Source organism: Brassica oleracea, chromosome C5, assembly GCF_000695525.1.
Source record: "Brassica oleracea var. oleracea cultivar TO1000 chromosome C5, BOL, whole genome shotgun sequence".
Classification (NCBI taxonomy): Eukaryota; Viridiplantae; Streptophyta; class Magnoliopsida; order Brassicales; family Brassicaceae; genus Brassica; species Brassica oleracea.
Window position 1 is genome coordinate 36,066,536 of NC_027752.1, and position 10,148 is coordinate 36,076,683.

Sequence of the window (10,148 nt, forward strand, 5' to 3'; positions counted from 1 at the left end):
TAAATCATATAAATACATAGATATATAATGGTCCTTAATATTGATGTTATGATGGTGCAACTATTGCTAGCTAGTAGGAATGGAGACTTTTTTAGAAGTAACTACAGAGAAGTTTGTGAAATGATTTTAATACACACAGAAATAACGGTCCTTCGATAGCATACAATCATTAGATCATCCGAAGTTGTAACTTGTAACATTAAAGAAATACTAATTAACTCAGCTGCTTGCAAAATGTAAAGCCATACTAAATATATTCAAAAAAACTTAGCAAACACTCATAATTAAAAACGGAAAGAGAAGCTACACTCCTACGCATAGGGCATCCTCGAAGGGGGAGCAGTTAGGTGTGTGCTTAGAGTGAAAATAGTAGTATAATATTGTATTTAGGCTAGGAACATGGGACATTCTCAAAAGGAGATCACTTAATTAAAGGTGTACTTAACCAAATAAAATTAATTAAATAATATATAAAACGCTTAACCCATACCTACAAACCTAAATCGATGAGGAGGAGATAAAAGATCGATTCACGGTGTGCTTCGGTCGGAAATCGAACGGAACTGGCTTCTCCCGTTCATCGCCGTTTGTGGATTCGAGAGACAGAGAGATAGATCGCAAACCCTAGGAAATGGGAAAAAGAAAAACCCGTGTTCCCTTTCATTTTTTCGACTAATACACACTTGCCACGTCGACCAGCACTTCCCTTAAGCACAGCTCTTCGACAAGCCTTCCCAAACTGCTCTTAGCCCACTTTTGGATTAAATCCAAATATATTAAGCCCAAGCACACCCCATGTGCTCCCCCTTCGAAGATGGCCTTAGTGCAATCTATAAAATGAGTGGTTAATGCTCTATTACTCAAATTTAGCACGTTTTCCTCTGTGCTTTGTCACAGTTACTTGTACTGGCGTTTTCTTCAACAGCTAGGTCTCCAGTCTTTGGAGGACGCACGTCACGCACCCTAATCACTTGCAGAAAATAGAGGCATTTCGGAAGTGGTGGCAAGTGGGATTCCAACCGGGGATGTTAAAGGTTGCAGGACTGAAGGAGAGACAACCTTCATAACTGTTATAGCCTGAGTCCTCCCTTCTAAGTTGTATTCAGAAACTTACACCTTGAACCTATGTGTTTGACCAATGGCGTCGATCAAAGTTTGTAGGACAGGCATTCATGGTTAGTAACAAGATCACCATTAGCCTAACATTTTGAAGAAAAAAAAAGTTTAGTTAGGTTTAATGAGTTAGGGAGGATGAATAATGTAATGGCAAGCTACCTCAAAGTACTTATCAACCAATTCAGAGGGATGCTTTCCAGTTAGCTCACGGCCTGCATCGCCAAGTAACACAAACACAGCTGGTAACAGAGATCTTAGCAAGATACCAGTGTATAAGAGAAAACAAATATCAATCCAAGCCAACAGTTATTGAATACTGAGGGTAGACTTCATTACTTTGCGACTCCGGTTACGTTTCCATTGCCACATTTGTCAAAAAAACACAGGAATTTACATTGTTAAGTGATTTGTTTTTTTTTTGTGGCTTATATACATATTTTATTTTACCTTGGCTAATCCTTGCTTGATATAAGCAAAGATTTTTCCAATTGTTGTTGTCTCAGCCTTAGTCACCTCCTATGCATTAACTTTCTTAGCAAACTCTGGATTAGAATTCAACCTGATACAATATGCAAAACAAAAAGGGTTCTGATGTTAGCTGGACATATACTGGTATACCAAATACAAACGAATAGGATATGAACATGTTGTCTCATTAAATACCTGACAATTGAAGTAGTTGATTGTGGGTTGGAATCTTTGTCGATGAAATCATGTGATGATGAGATTGAGCTGAGGGCAAGGGTCCCTGTTGTTTATGGGTCAGACTCAGACATCAAAACGTGGAATTAGATGGACAAATTATTTCAAATAATTTATGAGACACTAAATGTTAAGAGAAGCATTGAGCTGCTTAAGCAAGCTGAAGAAATAATTACCACGAATACGTTTTCGATTCAGTGTCATCACTAAAAGGATGACGGAAGTGTCGGCACTGGCCGTGAATTTGTAGAACACTGTTGCTGCCTGGTCCCAGAGATACAGCTTCATAACAGGTCCTTTGCAAATGTTGATTCATGATGGTTAAATTATGTTCGTTTGACATCTAGACACTTAATTATTCAATAGAGAGAAGACACCATTTAAATACATGTACAGCTTACTATTTAGTTTGTAAGTGAAACAGAACAGGCCTTGTGTTCGCTATTTCCACGTAGTCAAGGACCGGATGGTGAATGAACAATTGTCCATTCAGTAGCTTCATGAGGCCAACCACATCTACACCATTGATAGAATAAATTATCAGCTAAATGTCGTATTGGAATGCCATAAGAACAAAAGACAAGCAAGGATAACCAAGTAAACAAAAGATAAGAAATAAAACTCAGTAAAAAAATACATCTGCAGATAATTTCAGACCTCACACCATAGAGGTCTCCCCTGACAAAATCCTCATGAACGTGGAACCTGAACTGGTCATCATACATAGGTGGCACATGTGGTCTACACCGGATAGAACAGAGCTGTAATTGAAACATATTGTGTGATCAGCAACTCAATAGAAATTCCTCAAAGCACGTTTTGATGAGATAAACCCTTGAAACACAGTGCCATGAACCCTTGGATCACAGTGCCCTGACCCGTTATTCAGAATCAATAATAATATAAGTTTTTCTTTTTTATATTGACCATCTATAACATCCAATTTTTTCATTTGGCATTTTGGCTTCATTGGATTTTTTTTTTTTGAAAAGCATCGTTGATTTTTTATTCACTCTAATTAGCATAGAAAAAACTTGAACTTATAGTTTTGGTATAAAAATTATTTCTTTGTTTATGAAACCGACCTGAAATTATAATTGAGAAGATATACAATTTTATCAACTAATCTGCAGAACTATGATAATTTTTACCGTAAATTTAACAAATGAAAATGAAATAGCCAAGGAGCAGCTCAAACCTGTTCATCCATGATGAGCAGCTCTAAGCCAATAAGAGCTCCACCTTTCGCACTGTGTCCAGCCTCCTAGAAATAGATCAAATGGAAGTATATATCCAAATCTAAACCAAGTAAAAAAACACTAAACCAAACCAAAAAAACCTAAATCTAAATCTGAGTTGAATAATCATCAGCCGCATAACATCGTCATCTTCATCCACCGCATCACGCCATACATCCTTTGTTTTCATTCACTCTCCGGTGAGCAGAGGCTGCTAGCACCACCACCACGCCATACCTCCTCTGTCTTCAAGCTCATGACAACCAACTCTGCTCACGATCCCCCTTCCTGTACCAAATCAAACGAAAATCAGAGAGAGAGAGAGAGAGAGAGAGAGAGAGAGAGCTTGGTTCTCGTGAAGAAAGATGCGCAACAAATCCGGAGTGGCCAAGGTGGAGTAGATGACGGTATAAACGCAGAGGCTTGTTGGTGGTAGAGAAGCTCGTCGTCTAAATCGGTGAGTCCGAGAGCTATAAGCTATCTTCCGGCGGCTGAAGAGCTTCCGAGTTGACTCCGACTTCTTGTAGTGGGAGAAAGAGAGGAAGTTGGAAGGGTATTATGGCTCACGCATATAAGATTAAAGAAGAGGAATGAATGATCGAGAGTGGAGAAACGAAAGAACATGAAGAAAATTGAAACGATTAGAAGAATTAGAAGAGACGGCTTGCGACGAAATGTAAAATTGTGAGTAGCAGGTTTGACGTCGCAAAACAACACCCTTCCTATTGGACTATTTTCCAAGCTTACGTGGATATCCTCCCTGAAGCTTATATTTCCTTTTTATTACTTGTTTGATGTTTAGATCATTTCTAATATATCTTGTTATTATATTTCTCTAAAATAAATTTAAGTTATTTAAAAGAGAAAAAGACAAAAATAGCACTAAATCAAGTTTATGTTCCCAAACTAGCACTCAAAGTCAAAAGTCACAAAAATAGCACTTAATGTTTTATCAAAAGTCACAAACTTAGGGTTTAGAATTAAAGGGTGGGGTTTAGGATTTAGGGTTTAGGGTTTAGAGTTTAGGGTTTAGGGTTTATGGTTTAGGGTTTATGGTTTAGGGTTTAGAGTTTAGGGTTTAGAGTTGAGAAATGAGGTTTTGGGGATAAGATTTCAAATTTTGAAAAATAAAAAATTTAAAATTTTCAAAGGATAAACTTAGAAATGTGCTATTTTGGTCATTTTAGTTTTTGAGTGCTATTTTTGTGATATAAACTTAGAAAGGGGCTATTTTGGAGATTTGCCCTATTTAAAATATATCTATAAAATAGCATTATGTTATTTTTCATAGAAATATAGAAAAAATATAGAAAAAAGTTAAATTTATATTTTACACTTAAATCAGTAGTGAGAACGGTTTTTAAAAAGTAAAAATATAATAAACCAAAAACATGAAAATGTATATGTTACAATTTTATTTTATTTTTCAGATAGAAGATTAAAATATACTATTTTTTATCTGACAAAAAAACATTAATTGAAAATTTGTAAAGCTTGGGAGTCAAGTGTCTAAAAACAAGCATAAAAAAGGAAGAAAATATACAATTTCTTTATTTGACAAAAATACGAAAGATTAAAAAATTCTAAAACTTGGGAGTCAAGTGTCGTCTAACCATCGACTGTCACGTGGACGTATAAATACTAATCTTCCTTTACAATCCCTAATCACCAAAACCCTTTCGGAGCAGATCGCTCGAAAACCTAAACAGTATCCGATCGTCATCATCTCCAGAGCAGTCGCCATGGTCAAGTCTAAGAAAGAATCCGTTAAAAAAGTAATCATCTTTCTCTCCTTCTAGCTTTGATGTCTTCGCTCTCTGTGCTGTCTTGATTTTTTGGGGGTGATCTAAACTCTGTTTTGTTTTTGGGGGATTTTCTAGGTCGAAGCAGCACCTGTCTCAACGACGAAGCCATCGAAGAAAAGTAAGTGTCCTTTTAACGTTTTGGGTTCGTAGCTGTTTGTTCGTTGTCTGTCTCTGGCGTAGTACTTTCGTGTTGTAATTGATGATCGGGGCTTTGTAGTTGTTTACATGAGTACTTAAGATCCAACAAGGTGTTCGATTTTGGCTCAAACATGGTGTTTGATTTTGACTTGTTTTCTCTGGTTCCGTCTGTTTGACGACGATGAAAGCGTTATGATTGATTGATTATTGGTGCTTAAGAAGACCCAACACAATGTTTGATTTTTGACTTGGCTGTTTTCGTTCGTCTTGTTTGCTCAAGGTAAGAGAGATGCGGAAGTTGATCTAGACATCAAAAAGAATCCCAAGAAGCAGAAGAAAGAGGTGGTTCAAGCTGAGAAAAAGGCACCACCACCAAAGAAGGTAGAGACCAGCAGTAGTAGTTCTGATTCTGAAGAAGAAGTCAAGGTATAACTTCAATCATTCACTTGATGTCGTGACTTTTTGTTGATATGTTCAGAACTTTTGTTAGGTTTGACTTTAAATTACTTAACAGTTTTATTTGATTACTCACGTTAAATCTATTACTTTTGAAAATTCAGACTAAGAAAGCCATTGCCAAGAAACCTCTATCTAAGAAGGATGACTCATCTTCATCTTCGGATGAGGTATTAATCACATCATGATTCGTTAAACATTCTATTGATGTTAAAGGAATCAACATGCTTCACTTTTGTTTTATTATCAGGAGGCTGTCACTGTGAAGAAGAAGCCAGCAACCCTTAAGAAAGCCAAGGCAGAGAGCAGCTCATCTGACGATTCTTCTTCTTCTTCAGACGAGGTATGAGTTACATTGTTACAGTGTTGGAGAAGTTTCATATCATATGCTTAATTGCTGGAGAATTGTCGTCTCATAAGACTAATCTGTATTTTTTCTCTGGAAAAATTATAATAGGAAGCCGCCCCTCCGAAGAAGCAACCAGCAGTTGTTACGAAAGCCAAGGCAGAGAGCAGCTCATCTGAGGATGATGAATCTTCTTCAGACGAGGTATGAAATGCAGCAAGCCTTACATGCTTAGTTAAAATGTTTGTGTAATGTCACACTAATCTGCAATTTGTTTTTCGATAAATTATTATTAGGAAGTCGTCCCTGCTAAGAAGCAGCCAGCAGTTGTTAAGAAATCCAAGGTAGAGAGCAGCTCATCTGAGGATGAATCTTCTTCAGACGAGGTATGAGTTGCGTCAGTACATGTTTAGCTCAATGTTAGGTGGTGATGTCATATTCATCTGTATATTTGTTTTATGATTTATTAGGAACCAGCAGTTGTTAAGAAAGACAGCTCATCCGAAGAAGAATCTTCTTCAGACGAGGTATGAATTGCTTCATTACTTGTTAGCTCAATGCTAGAAAAACTTCATGTCTTATTCTTAAGTTCTGCTATTCTTTAGTTTGCAATTTCTTTTATAAAACGTTTTTAGGAATCCGTCCCTGCGAAGAAGCAACCGACGACTACTCTAAAGGCTGCCAAGGCAGAGAGCAGTTCATCATCGGAGGATGAATCTTCTTCTGACGAGGTAAGGATTGCATAGTCATGTTAATTAGCTTAACGTTACAGGAATATCATATACTGACTTTGTTGTCACTGTCTGTTGATAAAACATAAATAGGAATCTGCCCCTCCAAAGAAGCAACCAACAGTTGTCAAGAGTGTCAAGCCAGCTGCAAAAGATTCATCATCCTCAGAGGATGAAGACTCAGAAGATGAGAAGGTATGGAAATGCATTGTTCCTTGCGTTCAGAAACACAATCAGCAGGACAGAAAAGTGAATTGTTTGTTTCTTTTATTTTTGTATAGAAAAAGGAACCTGCTACAAAGAAGCTTCCAGCTGCTGCTAAAACCAAATCAGATTCATCAGAGGAAGATTCTGATGATGAGGTTTGTTACACAGTTTCTAGTTCTTCGTACACTTTTTAACAGATAGTTTCCTTGTCTTTTAACTTACCTAGTCCATAACTTTGCCTTACTTCCAGGAAAGTGATGATGAGAAACCTCCTACAAAGAAGGTATTTATTTATTTTTTTATTATTTTTAGTCACACAAGTGTCAGGAAATAGAAGGAAACTGGTTTGCCTTGTTATGCAGGCTAAAGTTTCTCCAACAAAAACTTCTAAACAAGAAAGCAGCAGTGGCGAATCTAGTGAGGAGGAGAGTGAAGATGAGAAAGTAGTTCCAAAGAAAAAGGTAATGGGTACTTCTTTTATGTAGAACGTAAGATGATACATCTTTATTCTAACTTTAAATCAATCTTTTGATAAAAAAAAGCAGGATACTGATGTTGAAATGGCAGAGGCAGAGCAGAAATCAGAGGCAAAACAAGTAAGAACTTAATCCTGTTAAATGAGACTGTGAATTGTATTCCTTAGTTATGGCTACATTTTATGTAATCGTTGTAATGTAATAACTCTTAATCTTACAGCCGAAGACGCCAACTACTCAGAGACCAACCACTCAGGCTCGAGGAGGATCAACTACACTATTTGCTGGAAATCTTCCCTTTCAAATTGAGAAATCTGACGTGTAAGTGCACATACGTGTTTTTTTTCTTAATGCTCTTCCGATAGAATGCTGTTATTTGATACTTATATAACTCATAAACAGAGAGAATTTCTTCAAAGAAGTTGGTGGAATCGTCGATGTCAGATTTGCTTCACATCCAGATGGCCGTCTTAAAGGATACGGGCATTTTGAGTTTGCTTCTGCAGAAGCAGCTCAGAAGGTAAGTTGCCCTTCTTTTCTTTGGAGTCGTTACCTTTGATGTTGGAATATTACTGTGAATGTATCGTTGGGTGTTTGGAATGTGCAGGCATTGAAACTGATGAATGGTAAACCATTACTAGGCCGCACTATTAGGCTATCTGATGCTAACGCCAAGCCTGCTCCACGAAGCAGGTACTTTTTTCTTACCTGCCATACAAATAACATGTCGTTTATATAATTGTTTTCCGGGCTAAATATCATTTTGATTTGCAGCAATGCTGATGGCAACTTCCAGAGCAACCGCAAAGGAGAAGGAAGCCAAGTTAAAACGATTTTTGTTTCAAAATTCGATAAGTCTGTGGCTGAACGTGATGTATGGATCCTCATCTTCAACTTTCTTTAAACCATTTTCTATCTATGATGCAAACATTTAAAAAATAAAATAATAATCTGTTGTGAACATTGCCAGATGAGATGTGCGTTGAGAGAGCATTTTAGTGATTGTGGAGAGATCACAAGGATTTCTCTACCTTGTGATCAAGAGACTGGTGCTACCAGGGGGTTAGTAACTCTCTTCTTTGGTGAATGATAATGATGATGATGATACTAATTGAACATATGTTTTTATTTCAGGATGGCTTATCTAGATTTTATCAACGAGGATGGATTCAACAAGGCATTGGAACTAAACGGAAGTGAACTGGGAGGATGGAACATATTGGTGCTCGAGGGTAAACCAAGAGGATGGAATTCTGATGGAAATAATGATGGTGATCGTTTCACAGCTACTAGGCCCGGTCGTCGCCCCCCTGGAAGAGGCACTCCTGGTCGTAGCCGCCCTGGAAGAGCTCCTCCTGGTCGTGGTGACCGTAGAACACCCAGCAAACCAAGTGTATTTGCTTCAGCAGAAGGTCTGTTTCTTCTCTACTCGTCCCTTGAAGCTTTTTGTGACTTGTAGAATCTCTTCTCATAAACTTTTGCTTTTGTATATATTGTCGTTGCAGGGAAGAAGATCGTCTTTGATGATTAGTGAAAAAGCTTGGCTCTTCTTATATTCTAGTATCTTTCAGCCCTTTTTTAGTTTATGAGAAAAACTCTAAAGCTTATATGGTGATTTGGTTACTCTTGGATTTAGTTTTGTTTTTGTTTGCCTAAAGTTTTGCTGGTGTGACATTTTTACTTTGGTAGAAACTTTTAATGAATTGCTTAAACTCATGGCTCGTTTTATTGTTGGTCTAATGTTTTATTTAAAAGTTGATTATAGTCTTCATGTTATAAATCAAGTGATGAATGTGCATAACCGGTCCGGTCTATAACCGGTTCAAACCCTAGAAGAAAGAAACATAGCCGAAACTCTAAAGAAAGAAGAGAAAGGTGGCCGCATGCCTTAGAGGAGAGAGAGGCGGCCACAAGCTTTAGAGAAAAGGAACCCTATTTCCTTTTCTTTGTATATGTAATCTTTTCTATTTAGCAGTTATCCTAAATCTAGTTGTACTCTTTCTTTTTATCTCTATCTTGTAAACCATATATAAGGGATGTCTTATTCATTAATGAAAGATATAAAATTCTCATTCTTTTACAACACGTTATCAACACGATTGTTCTCTGTAATCTAAGCTAAAATCGCCAATCCCTTAAACCTAACCTAGCCGGCGACTTTAACCTAATCTCGACGAACCCTAATTCGTCCTAACTCGCGTTCCAGCTCGTCAGCAACCGATCAGCTCCATCCCTTCCTGATCCTAGGCGACCTCAGCTTCCGTTCGCATCACAGCCAGCTCGTGTTCCCGATCAACCAGCTCGCAATCCCGATCAGCTGCTTGCAAACCCGATAGGAAGCAGCTCGCGAACCCGATAGGAAGCAGACGCGTCCCGTCCCGTTCAGCTCGCATCCGACGACAGCCATCTCGCGTCCGTCTGTGTGCAACTCTAGGTTCACCCGTTCTCTTTGGTGGTCCGGTTTCAACCCTACAAACAAAGGTATACCGATTAATCTAAGAACATAATGATCAAACCCTAAAACCCTAATCCATTATTATGGAAATCCAATGTTCTTGATAAACCCTAAAAATTGGTATAACCTAAAACAGATCATCTTATAATCACTAGATTGAAATCGATTCCATAAGAACATGTTGATTGATTGTTCTGATCTAAATTATGAAAACCCTAAATTTTGGAATCGAAAACCCTAAAACCCTAAAGCTTGAAATCGATTTTAAATTGTTCTTGCTTGATTGAATGATTGATGATCTGAGTTTTAAGATTAATAGATTGATTGAATCTCGAAACTAAAATCTTAAGGCCTTGAAACCCTTAACCTCATGTTGATAAAATCGGCCACTTAAATGTTTAAGACCCTAAATCTCGTTTTTAAATTCCTAAAGGCCATGAAACCTTGATCTCATATTGCTAAAATCGAATTCTAGTAT

At 37.5% G+C, this 10,148-nt stretch overlaps 1 protein-coding gene and 1 long non-coding RNA gene across 9 annotated transcripts; one reads left to right on the plus strand and one right to left on the minus strand.

Moving 5' to 3' along the window:
- Positions 1-518: 518 nt before the first annotated feature.
- Positions 519-3,761, minus strand: LOC106293514. Of its 3 annotated transcripts, none has more exons than XR_001260500.1 (9): positions 3,431-3,761; positions 3,017-3,344; positions 2,476-2,579; positions 2,220-2,334; positions 1,995-2,114; positions 1,780-1,864; positions 1,564-1,675; positions 1,276-1,328; positions 519-1,199 (listed from the first exon to the last, which is right to left on the minus strand). It is a non-coding gene; the product is annotated as an uncharacterized LOC106293514 (long non-coding RNA). The 3 variants fall into 3 exon arrangements; XR_001260501.1 differs by having other exon boundaries at positions 3,017-3,082; positions 3,158-3,761; XR_001260499.1 differs by having other exon boundaries at positions 3,017-3,761.
- Positions 3,762-4,717: 956 nt separating this feature from the next.
- Positions 4,718-8,943, plus strand: LOC106343870 (nucleolin 2). Of its 6 annotated transcripts, none has more exons than XM_013783205.1 (21): positions 4,718-4,831; positions 4,937-4,979; positions 5,280-5,425; positions 5,560-5,625; positions 5,706-5,798; positions 5,913-6,005; positions 6,098-6,187; positions 6,272-6,328; positions 6,437-6,532; positions 6,626-6,727; positions 6,814-6,894; positions 6,990-7,022; positions 7,102-7,200; positions 7,285-7,335; positions 7,436-7,536; positions 7,618-7,735; positions 7,823-7,908; positions 7,990-8,089; positions 8,186-8,277; positions 8,350-8,627; positions 8,721-8,943. In XM_013783205.1, the coding sequence occupies exons 1-21, from the start codon at positions 4,799-4,801 to the stop codon at positions 8,744-8,746; spliced, it is 1,884 nt and encodes a 627-aa protein (XP_013638659.1). In that variant the 5' UTR covers positions 4,718-4,798; the 3' UTR covers positions 8,747-8,943. The 6 variants fall into 6 exon arrangements, with proteins under 6 accessions (XP_013638659.1, XP_013638660.1, XP_013638661.1 ...); XM_013783206.1 differs by having other exon boundaries at positions 5,280-5,380; XM_013783207.1 differs by lacking the exon at positions 6,098-6,187.
- The last annotated feature ends 1,205 nt before the right edge of the window (positions 8,944-10,148 follow it).